The sequence below is a fragment of the Pteropus alecto genome, unplaced genomic scaffold, assembly GCF_000325575.1.
Source record: "Pteropus alecto unplaced genomic scaffold, ASM32557v1 scaffold20, whole genome shotgun sequence".
Classification (NCBI taxonomy): domain Eukaryota; kingdom Metazoa; phylum Chordata; class Mammalia; order Chiroptera; family Pteropodidae; genus Pteropus; species Pteropus alecto.
This window is the reverse complement of record NW_006436298.1, coordinates 49,609,692-49,630,087: the sequence shown is the minus strand read 5'-3', so window position 1 is coordinate 49,630,087 and position 20,396 is coordinate 49,609,692. Positions and strand designations below refer to the sequence as shown.

General features: G+C 50.0%; 3 protein-coding genes across 14 annotated transcripts in view; 1 reads left to right on the top strand and 2 right to left on the bottom strand.

Moving 5' to 3' along the window:
* Window positions 1-1,424, bottom strand: part of CPSF4 (cleavage and polyadenylation specific factor 4) — a 15,072-nt gene extending 13,648 nt beyond the window's left edge. For 4 of the 7 annotated variants that reach the window (XM_015590356.2, XM_006913351.3, XM_006913352.3 and 1 more), the window contains exon 1: window positions 1,141-1,392. In XM_015590356.2, the coding sequence (XP_015445842.1) occupies window positions 1,141-1,243 (103 nt within the window). In that variant the 5' untranslated portion in view covers window positions 1,244-1,392. Of the gene's footprint in view, window positions 1-1,115 lie in introns of all 7 variants that reach the window. The other 3 variants (XM_025047680.1, XM_025047681.1, XM_025047679.1) reach the window with 2 other exon arrangements.
* A 69-nt stretch (window positions 1,425-1,493) lies between these two features.
* Window positions 1,494-20,396, top strand: part of LOC102897834 (pentatricopeptide repeat-containing protein 1, mitochondrial) — a 23,602-nt gene continuing 4,699 nt past the window's right edge. Inside the window, exons 1-10 of one of the 6 annotated variants that reach the window (XM_025047674.1) lie at window positions 1,574-1,592; window positions 1,722-1,795; window positions 3,561-4,062; window positions 6,110-6,250; window positions 8,729-8,947; window positions 10,822-10,923; window positions 12,850-13,557; window positions 14,692-14,808; window positions 15,560-15,742; window positions 17,458-17,611. In XM_025047674.1, coding sequence (XP_024903442.1) covers window positions 3,583-4,062; window positions 6,110-6,250; window positions 8,729-8,947; window positions 10,822-10,923; window positions 12,850-13,557; window positions 14,692-14,808; window positions 15,560-15,742; window positions 17,458-17,611 — 2,104 coding nt within the window. In that variant the 5' untranslated portion in view covers window positions 1,574-1,592; window positions 1,722-1,795; window positions 3,561-3,582. Of the gene's footprint in view, window positions 1,796-3,560; window positions 4,063-6,109; window positions 6,251-8,728; window positions 8,948-10,821; window positions 10,924-12,849; window positions 13,558-14,691; window positions 14,809-15,559; window positions 15,743-17,433; window positions 17,612-20,396 lie in introns of those variants that run through there. The other 5 variants (XM_025047677.1, XM_006913350.3, XM_025047675.1 and 2 more) reach the window with 5 other exon arrangements.
* On the bottom strand, window positions 18,282-20,391 carry BUD31 (BUD31 homolog; the record flags this gene model as incomplete). Its single annotated transcript, XM_015590331.2, has 3 exons — window positions 18,282-18,423; window positions 19,971-20,137; window positions 20,352-20,391. Coding segments are annotated over 3 exons (258 nt in total), but the record flags the coding sequence as incomplete, so codon positions are not given.

Below are 20,396 nucleotides of genomic sequence, written 5' to 3'. Positions count from 1 at the left end.
AGCTGTCCTGCATGGATGGTTTCACAGCCTCAAACTAGTGCCATTAACACAGGGAAAGGCCACTTGTGTGAAGGCGGTGGGCATGCACAAGCACAAAGAGATCACATGTATTGAGAGTAGGTAAAAGTATCTAAATTTGAGAAGCTGCTTATAAGATATGTACAGTGGAGACGGTGCTTGTGGATGTATAAAAGAAGGTTGTTTGAAGTATAAGCAATATCTTGAACAGAAATGTCAGCATAACTGAGACAACTCAGAGGTCACGCATGCATGAGAAGTAAGGCCACCTGAGGGGAATGAGGCTGCAGGGGGGCTCTTCCAGCCCCAGGACCAGAGGGAAAAGAAGGGCTACACATCTCTGAGTATGGGAGACAGCTCAGGGAACAGCAGTCAGAACAGGTCAAGAACACTGGAGAGCTCACCTGGCTCACCATACACTGAGTGGTCTTTAGCAAGTCCCTTTCCCCACCCAGGCCTCAGTTGCCCCATCTGTTGATTAAACTCAATAACCCCTAAGCTTTAATATTATAGTATTAGGTTTCAAGTGTGTCTCTAAAGGAGAGAAGATATAAAAACTGCTGGTTTCTTTTAAAGTGCTAGATTTTCTAAGTTGCGGGCGAGGAAGCCAGGAGCCACCATGTGACAGGGAACAGTGAAGGGAACTCAGGCAGATGCCTGGATGTGATGAATGACCCAGAGCTGAGGTCGAGATAAAGAACGATACGCTCCCAGGAGTGAGTCTAATTGGGATCTCTTACAGAGAGGGAGAGGTGGTTCTTCCCTCAGTCAGACTCCTCCAACGGTCCAGTTTTGATGAAAGCAAGAAGCAGCTCATGGTAGGGAGCTGGAGGTGGGTAAGTCGGATATATAGTACTTTTCTATAGGTGGAAAGTGTGTGGGGGCGGAGGAAGGTTTTCCAATCCCGGACATACACCTTCAAGAATTATTGGAACAGCCGAACATGGTCTTGCCCTCCTGAAGACTACCTTAAACTAACCCCAGCAAGTCAAAGATCCGAGGAAGGGTGCTCTCGAGTACAAGTCCCAAGACCGAGGGGGAAGGGTCCTAGGTCCCACGGGGAGGGATCCTAGGTCTGAGTAGGTCACGCCCCTCACCCGCCGTCCCCCGTCCCACGCTCACTGTCCATGCCCGGAAAGGGCAGCGGCTGCGCCCCGAGCTGCTGCTCCACCGCGATCTCCAAGTCGAACTTGATGTGGTCCACGCTGGCGATGATTTCCTGCATGGCGGCGGCGGCGGCCCCACCGGCCCGGCTCTCCCTGAGTACCTGGCCGCCCTCACACCCCTACCCGCCACGGGCCGCCGCACACGGTCCTCCTTCGCCTCGTCTCGCCTAACCTCGCCGCCGCCACTACCGCCGCCCGAGGGATGCCGGGAGCGCCTGGAGCCCGCGCCTGCCCGTCTCCCGTTCAGACCGGACCAATCGAACATGGAGTATGGGTTGCTCCGTTAGGCCCGGCTAGCCGCCAGCCGAACTCCCGCCTGGCCTCGCGCCTGTGAATCTGTACAGGCGGAGAGTTCGCGACCCAGATCGCGCCTGCGCCTGGTCGGCTGGGGCGCTCTCCTGAGAGAAGGTGGCTGGGAAGAACCTCGTGCAGCGAGGCGGGGACGCAGGATCCGGCGGGTGGGCGATGCAGGGCGAGCAGGCACCGAGCCGCGTTCACTGGCCAGTCTCGGAGTGAGTTCGTATTTGACTCTCACAGGAGCCTGGAACCTGGACGGGGACAGGTCAGAAGGGCAGCGAGTGTAGCAGTCGGGGTTTAGCCGGGGGCGTCCGGTGAGTAAAGCGAAGCTCTAAAAGCCACTGGCCTGAGGCTCCCTGGGGGCGTCTGGGGAGGGGCGGGTCCCCCGAGAGAAAACAGCGGCAGCGTGTCTAATTCAGGGGTTATTAGCATGGGCAGATTAATGACTTTGGGTAGGAAGAAAATTACACCTTTATTGTCTCTGTGAAATTGAGCATTTCCTTCCCAGACTGACGAGTATCGTTAGTGCCCAAAACTAAGTCGTGATTTCAAGTGGGGATGAATGTAAATGAGTAGTTGGAGATAGAATATCTACAACAATACAAGCTATAATTTCCACTCATTACTACTTTGACAGAATGATAGGTTCTTGTTTTTAGTGTATTGAAAAGAAGCATATATCATAAGTTTGTTTTTAAAACATCTGATACCTATTTCAATTTTTTTTTTTTTTTTTTGGTAATCCCGTGCATTTCATGTAAACATGCATGTAAACACTTTAATTAATGTGGCTATTTAAAAATTTTAAATTACATATGCGCGCGCATTCTGTTTCTATTGGAGTCGCAGGATTCACCAGATATGGAATTACCAGTAAAGGCCCTCAGCACTAGTGTCACAACCTGCTGGTTGTCCTTGACCTGGATTCAAAACCTCCACAGCTGGCCAGTCTTCCCTATAGCACTGCTGCAGGGCCTCCAGCAAGTCACTACCCTTCCTGGGCCTCAGTAATTAATCTGTTCAGTCTGCCATCACCACTGAGGTCTTTCTAACAATAATCTGATATAACCAGACCTTAAAATATTTTCACGCTGGTTATTTTGATATTATGAGAGTTTCAAGTATGCAGAGTAGGACCTCTAGCCTAGCACTGTCCAACAGCTGTATATGTCCATATATAATTATATATATAATTTTAAATTTTCAAGTAGCCATATTAAAGTCAAAAGAAATTTCTAATTAATGTTAAATTTTCTTTAGTCCAGTGTATCCAGAATATTATTTCAACATGTAAAATGATGTGTATATTTAATATTGATTTTTTTGTACAAAGTCTTAGAAATCTGACGTGTATTTTATACTTCTGGCACATCTCCAATTAGCTACATTTCATGTGCTCAGTAGCCACATGTGGCCAGTAGCTATAATATTGGATAGCACAGCTCTAACCCATTTGTCCATGACTTTTGCAGAAAAGAAATGCTTGAGTTAGCTCTCCTGTGCAGAGGCCCAGAATGCCAACATTTTTTTCCCTAATAAATGATAATAGCTACAATTTTTTGAACACCTATTAAATGCCAGGCATTGTGCTAAAAACATCTCATTTAATCTTTTTAACCTTATGGTGAGGTGAGTGTGATTATCCTCATCTTGCAGCTGAAGAATTTGAGGCACAGGAACGTCGTCAAGTAATGGGCATAGTCACACAGCTCTGGCTAGGACTCAAACTTAGCTCTGATTTCAGTACCTGTGCCCTTACATCATGGCTCAATAATATCAATAGCTTGTATCTATTGTGTGTCTACTGTGCCAGCGCTGTGCTGCATGCAGTGTATCTGAGACCTCATTCAGTCATTGCCTAGTGCTGTGTAGGTGACATAGTTAACCCCAGTTTGCAGGCAAGGAGACTGAGGCCAGAGCAGTGAGGGCCCAGGGATTCACGGATGGTTATTTGGTAGAGCTTGAGTCAGAAGCTAGGCTTTCTAACCTCAGGACTCAGTTTGTAACCAGTTCTCTGTCTATCTGCCTTTTTGGGCTATGAACCTGAGTTGACTTCATTATTTTTCTGACCTATATTAGGCCCTGGAGGTAAAAGCCAGCGATGGACCTTGTGAGACTTGCCCGGCTCTTCTCCAGCCCCTGCCCCAGGGGACTGTCTGTCTTGCAACACCTTGACCCTCTCAGAGCCAGGTGGGCAGGAGGTAGGGAGAGTCTTGTATGGCTGAGGGCCATGGGGCTGACTGGGCCAACACCAGCAGCTTTCAGCAGCTCCCTCTCTCAGCTGCCCCTCGGCCAGGGGAGCCAGAAGAACACGCGCAGCTTCAGCTCTGACCCGAGCCAGCCCAGCTCTGTGGCCACCCAGGAGAAAGAGGAGGAGGAGAGCTTTGGGACCCTTTCTGATAAATACTCCTCCCGGAGAATGTTCCGCAAATCAACGGCCCAGTTGTATAACCTGCGGCTCATGGAACAGAGTGCTGAAGAGGATGAAGAAAGGGAGCTGGAGCCAAAATCATGGCAGGGCCGGAGAAACACCCCTTACTGGTACTTCTTTCAGTGCAAACGCCTGATCAAGGAAGGAAAGGTGAGGGAACCTTTGGATTCTGTTGCTCCTGGCTCTTGTATCCATGGTAGCTCAGTACTTTGTGAAGGGCCACCCTACATTCTCAATCTCTAAAGGTTGGGATGCTCAGGGCTTTTATCTCCTCTTTACTCTCTCTGGGTGCTATACCGGGTGACCCACCAGGCTCCTGCTTTCAGTGTCCCCTCATATTTGTATCTCCAGCCCGGTCTTCCTGTGGACTCCCTGTGTATCCAGCTACCTTCTCAATTCTCCCTTACACTTACCCACATCGACCTGAAATTTTTGTTCCCAACCTTGTTTTCATTACACTTTTTTCATCTAAATGGCACTCCCACTATTCCATCTGCTCAAGCCAAATGCCTTCAGGTCATTCCTAACTCTCTTACCAGCTCTAATTTCAAAACGTTGCCGGTCCCATCACTTCTCAAAACCCGACCCCTGAACGCTCTGGCTTAGCCTTCTCCTTGCCCCCCCCTCAGCTATTACACCTGTTACTGGGCTCCCACTGCCTTTGCCACCTCCTGCCCAGATGTCGGCTCACAGCACAGAGCTGTCCTGTTAAAGCAGAAAGCAAATAGAGTTACTCCTCTCCAAAACTTCCAGTGTATTCAGTGACATTGAAGATGTTTGCTTTCTTAGGTATTGACAATAACATTCCATTTATGTTTAAAATTCTTTTGGAGGTATGTGTTGAAGACTTTATGAATGAAATGGTAGCATGTCTTGCATTTGCTTTAAGAAATTCTGTTTGGAGGAGGAGTGCAGGGTAGAGGTGAAACAAGATTGGCCAAACATTAATAATCATTGTGATTAACACTGTTCTCTCTACTTTTGTGTATATTTGAAATTTTTCGTAATGAAAAATTGGGAAAGAGAAGCCAAAGTCCTTACGATGGCTTATGAAGCCTGCAAGATCTTCCACCACCACCCCTCTACCCACCCTTACCACACCACTCTCATCCCCCTACTTACTCTGCTGCAGCTTCCTAGCCTCCTCTCTGCTCCTCCAACTCTCAAGCATACTGTGAATCTCAGGACCCATCTTGAGATTCAGGGCCTTTGCTCTGGCTGTTCCCTCAGATAGCACCTCCTTCATATCTTTGTTCACCTGTCATCTGGGTGAGGCCCCGCTAAGCTGTGGTATCTAAAACTGAATCTCCCATACCCTTCTTCTGATCCTTACTGCTTCATTTTTGTTCATAGCACCTATCATCATTTGACATACTATATATTCTTTTAGTTATCTCGTTTAATATCTGTCTTTCCACACTAGAAGATGAGCTCCATGAGGGAAATCTCTCTTGTTTCCTGCTGTATCTCCTGCAAATAGATCTTGCCTGGCACATAGTAGGACTCAGTAACTATTATTTGAATGCATGGATGAAAAAAAAAACCTAGTAAAGGAGTGAACCAAAGATTTGAATGTAAATGGTTTAAGGGTGAGAATGGGGTAAAGACAACTGTGGGCCAAAGGAGTTTGCAGTTGGATAAAGCTAGTCACCCAAGCTGCCGTCCTGCGCTGTTGCAGGCTGTTGCTGTGAATGGCCCCCTATGTTTGTGCAGCATAGTGGTTCTCAGCATGCCCACCAAACTGACCAGAACCCAGCCTCCTGTTCAGCTCGGACACTATGGGTGGAGTCAGCAAAGAATTGAGAGCAAGATGGGTCCTGAGATTCACAGAATTAACATTTTCTGGGGACTTAACTGAGTGCCAGGCCCTGGTTCACAGAGGTGCAAAGACATCTTTGGCCCCTGCCCTCAAGGAGCTCACCTTCTGGCTAGAGGGAAGGTAGTCATGGCAGTAGGGTTGAGAGCTTCCATAGGTGGTGGGAATCCAATGGGCTTTCCTTTCCGGCTACCACAAAGCTCCCATGCTGCAGAGCACAGGGGCCAAGAAGCTAGTGACAGAGGCCCAGGATAGGTGTTTAGCTCCTGAGTAGGCCTGGTCTGGGCTCAGGGAGGGTCCCTCAGTCTCAACCTCCCTCCCTCTGCTGAGGGTTTCGAAGCCACCCTGACTCCCCTCCGTTGTTCCTTCTTCCTCACACAGCTGGCTGAGGCTCTGGACCTGTTCGAGAGGCAGATGCTGAAGGAGGAGCGACTCCAGCCTCTTGAGTGCAACTACACGGTGCTGATTGGGGGCTGTGGCCGGGCTGGCTACTTGAAGAAGGCCTTCAGGCTCTACAACGATGTGAGTAGGGGGCGTAGCGGTGGCAGGGGCAAGGCTCCAAAGAGCATGGGTTTGGGTACTAAAAAAAACTAGGTGCAAATCCTCAATGTGTCACCTGCTAGGGCATGACTCTGGGCAGATGATTTAACCCCTCTGGCCTCAGTTTCATCATCTGTAAAATGGAGGCGATCTTGGATAATTAGATGAGGTGACATGGGAAGTCCTCCAACATCTGCCTGGATGATGGCAGGCCCTATGTGTTTTCCTACTGCTATTCTAAGTGTGTTTGTGCTCCTTTTCTTTTATCCCTACCCTCACCCTACACAAATGCATACACATGCACCTTTCTTCCAAAGCTGGTCCTTTGAAAAAGGGCTTTCATTCCTCAGGGAAGATGGTTTTACTTTACATTCACCCATCTCTAGGGTGTGGCATATTTGTTATTCTTAGCCAGGAAGCTATTTCTTTCGTGAGTTGGGAAAGAGCTGTGGACTCTAGCGGAAGTGATCCTATCTTTTGTAGCCAGAAGCTGAGACATCGTTTACTCCAGCAAAGATTCTTGGGAACCCTAGTCTTGTCATTTGGGACACTCCTACTCTAGGCCTGATAATCTCTACGTAGAAGCAAGTGGAAAGAATTGTGCTTAGAAATGTTAAAGTAACATATCCTTTAAAAAAAAAACAAAACCTAATTAAATGTCACGGCATAGAAAAACAAGAGGCTTCCCTGATCACCTAGCCAGGAGAAAAACATTCAGGTGCTAAATGAAGCGGGGGAGGGGCATTTATTGTGGCTCTTGATTAAGAGTCCTTAGCAGCACTTCCTTACATTCTGAGGATCCTTAAGGGACTTCCCACACATCACCTCAGAGAAGCCGAGGCCACTCTATTTAACTCTATTACTTTGCTGCTTTTTCCTCCCAATAAACTTCTTGTTTTGGAATAATTTTAGATTTATGGAAAAGTTACAAAGATAGTGTAGAAAGTTCACAAATACCCTCACACCCCCTTTCCCCGTGTTAACATCTTATGTTACGATGGTAGATTTGTCAAAACTAAGAAACCACCATTAGTTCATTACTGTTAATTGAACTCTAGGCTGTATTTGGATTTCACCAGTTTTTCCACTGCTATCCTCTTTCTTTCCTGTATCTGATCTGGATTCCTCTACTGGCTCCTTCAATCTGTGACATTTTCTGAGATTCCTTGTTTTTCATGACCTTGACAGTTTTGCGGAGTACTGGTTAGGGATTTTGTAGAATGTCCATTATTTGAGAATCTGTACTTTCTCATAATAAGACTGGGGATGTGGGTTTGGGGAAAGAATATCACAGAGGCGAAGTACCCTTCTCTTACTAGGGATTCACAACATCAGCATGACTTATCACAGGTGACATTTACCTCGGTCACTTGATTAAGTGGTGTTTGCCAGATTTCTCCACTGTGAAGGTGCTCTTTTTCCCTTTCTAGCCTTTTTCCATGGGTGTCCTTTGTAGCATTCACTAGTCTTTGGTTATTTGTCTGTTGTGTGTCTCCCCCTCTAGAGTGTAAGCTCAGTGAAGACAGGCTGTGTCTGTCCTGGTGACCACTGGTTGCTAGTGCCTGGCTTGTAAGTCCTTAGTACACATCTGTCGAATGTATAAATACATATAGAGCATCTGTCATCCTCAATGTTGGGATTACCATCTCCATTTTTCAGATAAGGAAACTGAGGCCCAGAGAGATAAAGAGCCTTGTCCAAGGTTACCCCTGGAGTTGGGATTTGAGCCCCAAACAACCTGACTTTAAAAGCAGGGTTCTTTATAGTCCTCTTTGAAGCAGCTTGTTGCCTGCCCTTGGTCAGGTGGCCCTTCTCTGAGGAACAGTGAGTGCTTGTCTTTACCAGGGGCTCAGTCACCAGGAGGCTTGATAAGCACAGTGTCGGCCCCAGCCTGGGGTTTGTGACTCCTCAGGGTGGAGGGCTCTGAGATGTGTTGTAGTAACATGCTCCTGGCTGCTTCTGGTCTGGGGGCCGCTCTCTTCCCTAATCCTTGCAACAACCTTTAAAGATGACAATATCATCTTTGTTTTTCCAATAGGAGCTACCTTGCCCATGACCCTTCAGTTAGTAAACACTAGAGCTGGGCTTTGATTGCTCCCTCCTGCTCTTACCCAGAGCAGATTCACCCCAGGGCCCCATAACAGTCAGGGTGGCCTTGTCGGTCAGAGGGTGGGAACATCAGGAGGACCCTGCTTCAAGCACCTCAAGCCCAGGGTGGGCTGATGAATGCTATAGGGGCATGGTTTCTTGTTTGATGCATCTGGGATGTGGGGTCAGGCTGAGTTGGATTTGGAAAGCCAAGCTCTGATGTGTCATTCAGCTCTGCCTTAGCACAGGTCTCACTTCCAGGCTTTTTAATGAAATAACGGAGTCCTCGCTAGCTTCCTCTTGAGGTAGCTGTCACCTGTGTATGTCCAGATGATCCTGGAGCCACCTCCAAGTTTCTCCCCATCTCCACAGATGAAAAAGCGGGACCTGGAGCCCTCAGATGCCACCTATACAGCCCTGTTCAATGTCTGCGCTGAGTCCCCCTGGAAGGACTCTGCTCTGCAGAGTGCCCAGAAGCTACGGCAGCAGCTCCAGGCCAGAAACTTCCAGCTCAACTTGAAAACGTACCATGCCCTGCTGAAGATGGCTGCCATGTGTGCAGACCTCAGGATGTGCCTCGATGTGTTCAAGGTGGGCACACCCTTCCTTCTTACCTCCTACTTGGGACCTGCCCCATGTAGCATGTGTGAGGCTGTGGCCATTTGTGTCCTTCATGCAGAAGATTCAGGGGCCAGTGAGACAGGCCCTGTGCTTGGTTCTGGGTTCACAGATGAACGTAATGAGACCCTGTTCTCAGAGGCCTTGGTCTGATGGACAGAGAGGCCCCCAACCCCATGAGGGAGGTAGGTTGTGTGTGCTGCTGTGTGCTGTGTCCTGCTATGTGGGACTTCATGATATCATGGAGGAGGGCAGCCTCATAGCAATTAGGATGAATTGGTGCTCCCCAGGGAGGGCCTCCTGCTTAGAAGAAAAAGCTCCAATGTCCAGGGAGCTGTGGAGTCCAGCCGGTCGGTGTGTCGGGTTTGAGGGAAACAGGCAAGTTTCCCTTGAGGCATGGGAGCACTGAGCAGGGGCCTGTCTGCATTAGGGCTTTGACCTGCAGCTGCTTCTGCTCCCCAGTGGCCTTGTAAGAAGGGTTTTTATTTTTGGTATACAGAAGAGACTAGGAGGAAATTTGAGCAGGGAGGACCACAAGCAGGGTGGTGGTTCTGTTTTCTCAGGTTGCAAGGAAGTGAGACAGATGCAAATTAACACCAAAATGAAAGTTTATGGGAAACAGGGAAGGTTCTAGGTCCCCACAACCAAACCTCAGGAGAACCAGGGCAGTGTCAGGGCTCAGCAAGGCCCTCGGCAGCCTTGTCTTCGTACTCTTCACTCAGTCATGCCTCACTCTCTGTTCTTATGTTCTACCCAAGGTGACTTGGCTGCTTTCTGTCTCACTCCTTATACTACTGACTGACGCTTTTCCTCACTGCACGCAGGCATGTCTCTCCTGTCCATTCCAGGAGAGAGGACCTTGATGGACTGTGCAGGCACCATGTGGTGCAGAGCAGCCTTTAGCCAGTCCCTGGGTTAGCTGGCTTGAGTGGGCCTGCCCTGCTGGAGAGGCAGGATCATGGAGTCTTAAGCCTGGAGACCTCTCTATGAGGGACAAATTCCTCCAGAGGGTGCTATGGGTGAGGCCGGTACCAGAAGGAGTGTGGCTGATAGGTCTCTGGCCTGATCTGTCCAGAGATGTCAGATTGGTATTTTAGGCAGGTCCACTCTGGTTGGTGAGGAGAGGACCAGTTAAGAAATAGCTGAGGTTGTGCAGGAGAGAGCATGGAGTAAAACCTCACTGAGGTAGAAGGGTTGCGACAGAGGGGGAGATGGGAGAGTGGCAGCAGTGGGGCGGGAGCACCCCTGCTGACAAGGGACAGAGGAAGACAGGCTCGAGGAGGAGACCCTAAGGTGCTGAGAGGTGGAAGAAATGTCTCAAGAAGGCAATGGCCAATCCCAACAGTCCTGAGAGAGGCCGATGGTAACTAGTGCTGTGAGCACTTGCTGTGTGCAGTCACCACACCATCTTGTGTGGTTGTTCCAAAGATCTTCTAAGGCAAATTCTACCTGTGACCCTACTCCACAGATGAGGAAACTAAGACCGGGGAGCCTTGCTGACTCTCTCACAGCTGGCCAGTGGTAAAGCTGGGACTTGAAGCCAGCTCTGTAATTCCAAAGTCTCGAGTACAGGGGCTAAAAGTAACCACTGGGGCGGTTTTTGCAGAAGGGCTGCACAGAAGTGATAGGGGCAGCTGGGAAGAGAGAGGCCTGGGAAAGAAAGGAGGAACTGTAGGCGGCAGTCAGCTTTGCTCAGGAGCTGGTTTTGAGCCGACCCCAGAGCCAGATTCAGGCCCCACCTCTTCAAGACGTGCAGACCTGGGAATGTCTGCCCAGAGTCAGACCCCTTGGGTGGGCCTGGGCTCTGCCATAGGTTTCTAACGGGACCTCCTCATTTTCTCCCCCAGGAAATTGTTCATAAAGGGCATGCAGTCACAGAGGAAACCTTCAGTTTCCTGCTCATGGGCTGCATCCAGGACAAGAAGACAGGCTTCCGATACGCCCTGCAGGTCTGTCCCTCCTGGCTGTGCCTTCCTGTCTCTCCTGCTGCCCTGCTTCTCCTGTGAACCTGTGGTCAGGTGCCAGTGATGATTCTGTGTGCATTTCTTGAGCTCTTGCTTTTGCTCTGTGCTGAGTGTCTTCATATTTTTGATTTTTTGGTCTTTCCAGAGCTCAGTGTTCCCCCCACTCACCCCATTTTACAGACAGCAGGGAGAGGAGGCCATTCGAGGTGGTGGTAGCATGGCTGCCCTGAGAGTGAGGGCACAGCCAGCCCCCACTTTCTCACACTGCTCAGCAGCTTTCTGTGCAGCCAGCTTGCATTGGCTAAGGTAATGGTCCCTGAATGTCTGCAGCAAACCCACCTAGGGTGCTCATTCAGCCATTCCTCACAGCCTTCCCTCCTGCCCCAGTATCTCTGCGGGGGAACCCAGGAGATGCATGTAGTCCTAGGAGAGTCTCATAGATGTCAAAGTCGAGACATGCTGCTCTAACCTCACCTCAGACTCCGGGAGAGAACCCCCCTCATCAAGTGGGTATGCTGTATTAGCAGTGGTACCACAGCTGCTCTCCTAGCTCCTCGGAGTGGTAAAGTACCCACAGGCTACCTAGAGCCCTCCAGGTTTGTTGGGGGAGTGGAGAGCACAGACCAGCAGCATTAACCTTATTTGAGACTTGCCAGAAAGGCAGGGTCTCAGACTCCCCACCACTCCCAACAGACACTGGGACCAGATCTGCATTTCAACAGGATCTCTAGGCAGTTGGTCTGCACAGAATTTAAGCCCCAGTGATCTGGGACAGCCCTGGACCAAATACTTGCCTCTCCTCTGCAGACGCCCTAGAAGCAGTGGCTGCCGGCCATCCTCTGGCCATCAGCCAGCTTCTTTATAGTGAAAACCTGTCAAGACCTAGTTCCTTCCTCTCTTTGGCCTACATCTGTTCTAGTTAGAAACAGTCTGTAATACTAACAGCTGTGCACAGTGTCATGCACTTATTAAACTGTTTGAGCTAGGCACCAGTAGCCCCATTTTACAGGCAACTGAGGCTCCCAAAGGTTAAATAACTTGCCTAAGGTCCCACAGCCACTAAGCAGCAGAGCTGGGATTTGAAACCAAGGTTTGTCTGACTCTAGAGTCAGAACTTGCCACCGTGGAATAGTATCTGTGTCCCTGCTAAAACTCAATTCTGTCAACATTCTCTGTGGAAGTACCTGTCAAGACCCTTGCCCTCCTCAAGACCCTGTCCAGAGGACAGCATCCCAATTGCCAGGTGTGCCCACCTGGACCTGACCAGCTCCCACCTCACCTGCACACTGGTCCCTGATGAGGGCAGGAAGTCAGATGTGAGCTCTAGGCCCACTGAGTGTGGCCTCCTCTTGAGCCCAGAGATGAAGAGGAGGAAGTAAGACCTTGAGCACATGTGGTGCCATCTTGGTGTCAGAGTTACCTAGACATGATCAGAGCAGCCCTTTTTGGAGAACACAGCATCTTGAGAGGAAACGTGGCTGCTTAGGCCCACAGTTAATGAGGCACTCTACCTGGCTTAGTTCCCCTCTGCCCATACTTGCTCTGTGCTCTCAAATATGAGAAGCACATAGTAGGCACTCGGAGTGCAGCTGAATCCAATCCTGAAGTTGACCTTGACTCTTCCTGAACCTAGCTGCTCTGGCTGTCTATCCCAGGAAAGTACAGAGGTGGGCATAGACCCAGGGCAAAGCCTGTTTCCTGGTACAGGGGCCCTGGGAGTGGGTGGAGGGATGAAACTACAAGAACATTTTTGGGGTGAGCTAAAAGGAGGAAGGGAGTAGCACCCCATGAAGTCTCCCAGAGAGTTCCCAGATTCTTCAGATTCTTAGTTGCCCATAGTTTGGTGTGGGGTCAGATAACTATCTGTGTCCTAAGAGGGAGCATGGAGCTGAGATTTGTCTCTCATGGTAGGTGTGGAGGCAGATGCTGAATCTGGGGCTCCAGCCGAGCCAGCATAGCTACAACCTGCTGTTGGGGGCAGCTCGGGACTGTGGCCTGGGGGACCCAGAGGTGGCCTCAGCACTGCTCCTGAGGCCCAGGGAGGAGATGGTGCTGCTCCAGCCCCCGGCAGGTGGGCTGCAGGCAAGAAGGAAAGCCCAAGCTGGGACTGTCAGTGGCGTCTCAGCCAGGCTGCATGTAGAGAACTTGGAAAAGCAGCTGTTTCTGGAACCTTCTCAAGTACTTGAGAGGCCTCCAGAGTCTCAGGAGGCCAGAGTCCCCAGCAAGGCTCGGTCCGAGGTGGAAACCAAAGTGGACCCTGACAATGCAGTGGCCCTCTCCTCCATGGCCCCAGAGCTGCCTCCCTGGGGCCTAGAAGCCAACCTCCTGACCTTGGGGGCGGTCCCCCAGAATGTGGTCTCCTTTGGGACCGTGACCACCCCAGCTGACAGACTGGCCTTGATGGGGGGCCTGGAGGGCTTCCTGGGCAAGATGGCAGAGCACGGGCTCAGGCCTGACATCAAAACCCTCACATTGCTGGCGGAAGTGGTGGAGCCCGGGAGCCCTGCAGAGTCCTCGCTGCTGACAGTCCTGGACATGCACCAGCTGGAGGCTGATGTGACATTCTTCAACACTCTCATGAGGAAGAAGAGCAAGCTGGGCGATCTGGAGGGGGCAAAGGTGAGGGGCATGGAGTCAAACACTGGGGTCTGGGCTATGACCCCTTGTTCCCCTTCCCTCCTTTGACCCTCCAACTGTGGAACCCGGCTCTCCTGCCAGGTGCGTCTTCCATTCCTGCAGTCAGCGGGCAGATTGTCCAGAGCCCCTGTTCTGGGCCTGGGCTCTGTTGAGAAACTGGAAATCGAGCGATGAACTAGCCAGCTCCACTCCCTGCCTTCCTCACAGGTTGGTGGGAGGCAGACACCAAACATATCCTCACACTAACAAGGGCATGAGGGGCGTGGGGACATGTGGCCTGGTGGCTACTGAGTGTCCGTACGCTTCAGACACCCTCACCCCCACCTCGCTGACATCACACTTACTCTGCTAGATGCTGTTCTAAGTGCTTCACATCCATTTGTGTCTTTTTTGACCACACCAGAAGACACTGCTGGTATCTGGCTCTCCCCATGTCACCAATGAAGACATTCATACGACGTGTTTCTGTGTGATGCCTTTTTTGCCAGAACACTGATGAGCATCCAAGATGACAAAGACATTAGCCTCTGCCTTCGGGCCCATAGTGCAGAGTATACTTATCTTTAGATAAGCTAGATATGATAGAGCCCATCCTGAGGACTCTCCCTGACCCAGCCAGGCTGAGTAGGTGTTCTTTGTCCTCTTCCTCACCCCCTGCCCGGGCCCTTCAGTCAACACTTCTCACGTTGTTGGTGTTGTCTCCCACCCTGGACCATGAGCCCCTAGGGCCCCTGGTGCCAGCTCCGTGGACATTGAAGGCTCAAGTGCATGGGTGGTTGGCCGACAGAGAAGCAGAGACGGGCAGGAACATTAAGAGCATTCAGGGACATGGGATAGCCTAATGGGGACAGGCAAGCTTGAAGGCAAGAATGTACTTGTAGGGTGGCTAAATTCTGGAGACCTAGACTCTGAGAGGTGGCTGGACAGGACCCTAGGCCTTTGAATGCCAAGCTGAAGCTAGTGCCCAATGTGGCCAGCAGAAGGAGCCTGAGGCCTTGGAGCGGAGCTGTGCCCCTGGGGTCTCCAATGTCCAGCCATGGGCTTTGCTAGAGAAGGTTCTTGCCAGGGCTGGTGAGTTACAGCTTACCATGATACTATCCATGTTTGTCCCCACAGGCGCTGCTGCCAGCCCTGGCAAAGAGGGGAATTGTCCCTAACCTGCAGACATTCTGCAATTTGGCCATCGGGTGCCGTAGGCCAAGGGATGGTCTGCAGCTGCTGGCAGACATGAAAGTGAGTGTGCCCAGGCTTGGGCAGGATCCCTGGTGCTGAGGAGCACTTGGGGGGTGCTCAGGAAGAAATCTGGGTGGAGGCAAGTGGGGGCCCTTCCAACCTGCTCAGGTTTCTGCACCCAGACAAGATAAACAGTATGTATATGTGGGTGGAGGGCGGGGGGAGTGGGATCACTCTAGCTTCAAGTATAGAATGATTATTGGCCCTATTTGAGAGACAGTAGGCAGGCCCTGGTGAGCTGCTGCAGGAATGGGCATTGAGAGCGGGAATATTACAGTCTTGAAGCGGGTGGCAGTGGGGTGAGACTGAGGAGTGGGACCAGGTCTTGGCCCTGACACTCTGGAGAGAGAGAGGGTAGAATGGAGCAAGAATGTATCAGAATTCTTGTGGGGTGGGGGTTTGCCGTAAACCCACAGGCAAGAGCCGAGGAGGGCGTTTCCTGCCCATGGTTTACTGCCTGAGTCCATTAACCTCTGATAGAAGCATTCTTTCTGTCCAGGTTCCTCAGGACTGTGAGGGTTAAGGTCCTCAGCCATGTGGGTTGGACCCACAGAGTGGGGCATGCGTGCTGTCCTTTTGGATTGGACAGTACAGCCCATGGTTGCTACGCAGTTCTGCCCTACTTGTCTCTGGTCGCTCATCTGCAGAGCAGACCTGACTAGCAGGGCAACTCAAGCTTGGACATGCTGCAGCAGGCCACTTTGCCCCAAGTCATCATCGTCTCTCTGAATGTATGTCTTTGATGTTCCAGAAGTTCCAGATGACCCCCAATGCCCACATCTACAGCACCCTCATCAACGCAGCCCTCAAGAAGCTGGACTACACCTATCTTATTGGTATCTTGAAGGACATGAAGCAGAACAGAGTCCCAGTGAATGAAGTGGTTATCCGCCAATTGGAGTTTGCAGCCCAGTACCCACCCACCTTTGACCGGGTATGTGCACTAATCTCTAATGTGCCCATCGTCACCTTAACCAGTGCCACCCCCGAGACCTGGTTCTGGGATTTGGCATTCCCTTGCTTTAAACTGCCCATGGCTTCCCTTAGGAGAAATTAGAAACTCAGACCACAGCTTGTGAGTCCCTCTCCGCGGGGCTCATTTCATCTCAGACCACTCTTCCCTTTGTTCACTCTGTCAGTCCCACTAGACTTTTGTTCTCTCTAGATAATACCAGCCTCTTTCCTGCCTCAGGCTTTTTGTATTGTGCCTTGAATAGGCTCTCCCTGCTTTTCCCATAACTGGTTCCTTCTAATCCTGTAAATGGCTTTCTCAGAGATACCCTGTTGGCCGCTTCTCTCCCCATTACATATAGCACTATTTCTTTTCCTTGTGTTTCACAGCCTATAATTACATGTACATGTGTGCCTCTTGCCTTAATGAAATCACAAGCCCCTAAGGGTAGAGACCGTCTGCCTTGCTCAGCTGGATTCCTAGTGCCTGATCACTGCGTGATAACCATGTAGATTGTTGTCAAGTGAATGGGGATGGCAGTAGGGCAATGGTAGATCTGTTCTGTAATGGCCACTTCTCTCCCTGCGGTTCTGAGGTTATCAGGCTCTGGGGGTTGTTTTTAGGTTTACTGAGTCAGATCTGTGCTGAGCTCCTCCAGAGCAACTGTGGCCTGGAGGAGCACAAACCCAATGGGGAGGGAGGTAAGTCAGCAAGGACACACCAAGCCATGGAGGCATGGGGTCAAGGATGGCCATGCAGGTGTGGTGGTTGAGTGTCATTTTGAAGGCTAAGAATTAGTGAAACAGCAGTAGAGAATATGCTAGGCAGAGGGCATAGCTGGGCATCTTTGAGCAGTCGGTTGTTAGTCTTGTCTTACTGAATCCTCAGAGTTCTTTATATATTCTGGATACTAGTGTTTTATTGGTTGCATATTGCAGATATCTTCTAGTTAGTGGACTCTCTTCACTGTGATATAGGGTCCACTCACGGTCTTCTCAGGTTCAGTCAGCAGTCACCAGACTACCATAGGCCTCAAAGATTATTGTATTCAAACCACATATTCATACTCCCTTATGATGGTGTACTTATTTTTATTTGTGATTGTCGAGTTTTTGCTTTATGTACTTTCAGGCTGCATTAGGTACATACAAGTTTCGAATTCTTAAATATTTTGATTCAAACCTTTTATCATTTGTGGTAAGTCTTTATCTCCGACAGTTTGTTTCTTCTATTCCTCTACCAGCTTTCTTTTGGTACCTGGTGCATCTTATTTCCTTTTCTTTCCATCTTTTTATAGAGACCACTGCAGCAGTGCTGAGATGACAGTCAGAAAACAGACGGTGGCTTTGCCGAGGGGGAGGCATTCAGCAGACTATAGAGGCAGAATTGGTGGGACCCAGAGATTCTGACTTGGGTGGTTAGGAGAACATCCCTGGAGATAGGAGCAGAGCAACATATATTTAGGATTTGTTAGCAGATAGGAATATGGGTCTGCCTCATGGTACACGCTTCTCTCCAGTAAGCTACTCAAGTATTGAACAACTTTCGTTTCCTCTCCCCTTAACCACCTGGGAGGGGGAACAACTTCCCTGAGGCCTGAACCAGCTGCTGGGGTTTGGGATTAGCTGTAGGTAGTGTGCAGCGATTCTAATTGTGGCTCCTCTAAACTCCAGAATCCCATGCTTTTCCAATTATAGTACAAAGGAAAAAACACCTACTTGGAGAAGATCGATGGCTTTCGAGCTTATTATAAGCAGTGGCTAAAAGTGATGCCAGCAGAGGAAATCCCCCACCCGTGGCAGAAGTTCCGGACCAAGCCCAAGGGGGACCAAGACACTGTCCCCAAGGATGGTATGGATGGCGACCGTGGGGGGAGGTGATAAAGAGGCCCCAGGGGAGCTCTGGCAGAGCTGGAACAAAGTGCACAGCCTTCACAGTACTTTGTGGGAGCTCCAGGAATCCCTTTCATATTAAAGATACATGGATGTAGCCTCAAGCATGAAGGAAAGATCTGGCCAGAGTAAGAGCTGCAGCATTTTGCAGGCGGACAAATGGTAAAGACGACAAATGCTGGACCCAGCGTGCATGACAAGTTCACGGCTGGTCCCAGTGTAGCCTGGGCAACTTGGCAGGTCACCTCAGGCCATCCTTGCCTCAGAGGGTGTCATCCTCATTTCTGATAAGGAAAGTGAACTTGACTAAGGTGATATGGTGGAGGAGGTGGAGTCAGTGTCAGGTCCCAAGCGACTGGTCTCCAGGGCCTGGTGCTCTCCCACTGGGTCCCACAGACTGCTGACGCTGTGAAAGAATGAACACAGGGCCCAAAGGTTTAAAAGTTTTATTTCTATAAATCATGGCTGATGAACACCAAAGCCTTCACACATAGAGACCATGTTCCAACTCAAGTCTGGGGCATCGCTCTGAGAGAAGAGCTGCTCTCCGAAAAGGGGGTGGTGCAATAGGCAGAAACCTGCGAAGTCAAATGTCCTGGGCGGAGAGGTGTCAGGGCCTGAGGGCCTCAGAGAAGAGCTGCTCTCAAAGGGGGTGGTGCAACAGGCAGAAACCTGCGAAGTCCAATGTCTTGGGTGGAGAGGGGTCAGGGCCTGAGGGCCTCAGCCAGAGCAGCCCCTGCAGCCGCAGTGCGTGCACTCGATGATTCGACCCTGCAACAGAGAACAGCTGAGACACTGCACTTCCACCAAATGCCACCTCCCTCCCCTCCCCCCACAGTAATCCTCTGGCGAGAAGGTTGGCAACAGGACAGTCACTCACTATAGGACATGCCTCAGAAACTCCTCTGTGACAGTTTTGGATGGTGAAAATTTGGTTTCCTTGTGAAGATGGAAACAGCTGCTGTTGACACTGAAGTTACATCTCTGTGCATTTAATTTATGGAAATTCAACATAAAACACTTTTTCCCCCAAAAGGGATAAAAATCTGTGAATGATTCTTGTTATTCTGTGAAGTAAGCATGACATATCCTGCAATGAAATGGAGGCAGATCTGCTACTGCTCAGGGGGCTTAGAGCCAGGGGCCTCAGGGCCCCCTCTGGGCTAGGGGACTTTCTAGAGAGGACACCAGGGAAGAAAGGTGTACATATGAATCTGTAAGGCAAGAGAACAGTCTTGTCCCCCAGGCCAGGTGTGGCCTGATGTCTGGCCAGGGGCATGCCCAGCAGACATAAGATCTCAGAGCAGTGGTTTATATTTTCCTTGTTCCTTTTTTTCTGGGAGTAAGAACCTTGTCTAAGCAAAGACGATCTTATTAGTTGGGTGAAACTCAACTAAATAAATCTAAAGCAGGCTTTGTTTTGGCCACAGCGCTGGGGTAGCACCCCCAATCAGACAGTCATGGAATCCTGGTGCTCTCAGATGAGAAGGGCTTCTGCGCCCTGCTACCCGTCCCTGCTCTGCAGAAAACTAACACCCGGAGCCTTTCCTTGGGGGAGGCAGCTCTCACTTTCCACTGCTCAGAATCCCTATCCTTGACCTTCCAGACGATTCAGGGAGAAGCTGCTTATTGGGCTAAAGCCCTTGGCCCAGAGCTGAAGCTCTATAAATTGTAACTACTCTGCAGAATAAAGGGACCCTGTGATGAGATACCTGTGTGAAAGGCTAACTCAAAAGATGGACAATCTGGTCTGACCTCCCAGCTGGGCTCGCAACAGTCAGCCAAGGGGTATACTCGAAAGCCACTAATGGCCAACACTCCAGTAATTTCTCTCCTTCTGCAGCTCCATTTCAGTTTGCACCCTGAGCTCAGCTACTGCACACTCAGTACCATTCCCGAGCTGCCCTGCCTAGTTCGGAACAAAAAGTTCTAACAGACAAAATGTAGTGCAATTAAAGTGTCATTGTGAGGAAAAGGAGGCCTGGAAAAATGGGCCACCAGAGGGTCAGCAATACTGACTGGCCCACTCCTCCCTGACAGTCCTCCCAACCACCTTGGGGGTGGGTGTCATTCTCCCATTTCATTAGTGAGGCTTGGAGTTCAATAACTTGCCCAAATGTGGAGTTGAGACTGGCCCCCAGACCTAGCAAACACAATTATTGCCAAACTACCTAGCATGAATTCCTGAACAGAGGGACTCACTCCCAGGGGGATGGCCAAAGAGTATAAAATCCGTTGGCATCAACTAGGACAGAATTCTGAACTGAAAAGTAACATCAAACTCAAATCGTCAGGCTTTATAGGGGTAGAGACATTACCACTTCTAGCTTGCTTTTGGGGACCCGGCAAATGCAATTTGTCCCAAAATTGGTGTCCCGTGTCTGAATGCACCGCAGGCAGCATAAATTCTCGTAACCCTGCTTTTTCCATTTTGCGATCAGGTTTTTGTCTGCATAGCCTTCTTTAATACAATATTCATACAGTTCTGTCAAAAAGATGGGGAAAGGGCATTACACATGGTGTAACAAAGCTAATCCCACCCCTAGCCCATCACTATATCATGAAAAAGAATATTTAGCCAACATTGGTCCCTCCTTTTTTAGTGGTAAGAAAAATCATGAAACCCGTAATAGAGCCATCACTTAAATAAATATGAAAGCTACTCGAGCTGGAAAGGCCAAGAGAATTTAGCCAATTACCTCTGCTTATGGCTTTCCGCTTATAGAAGAGGTCAAAAATATAGC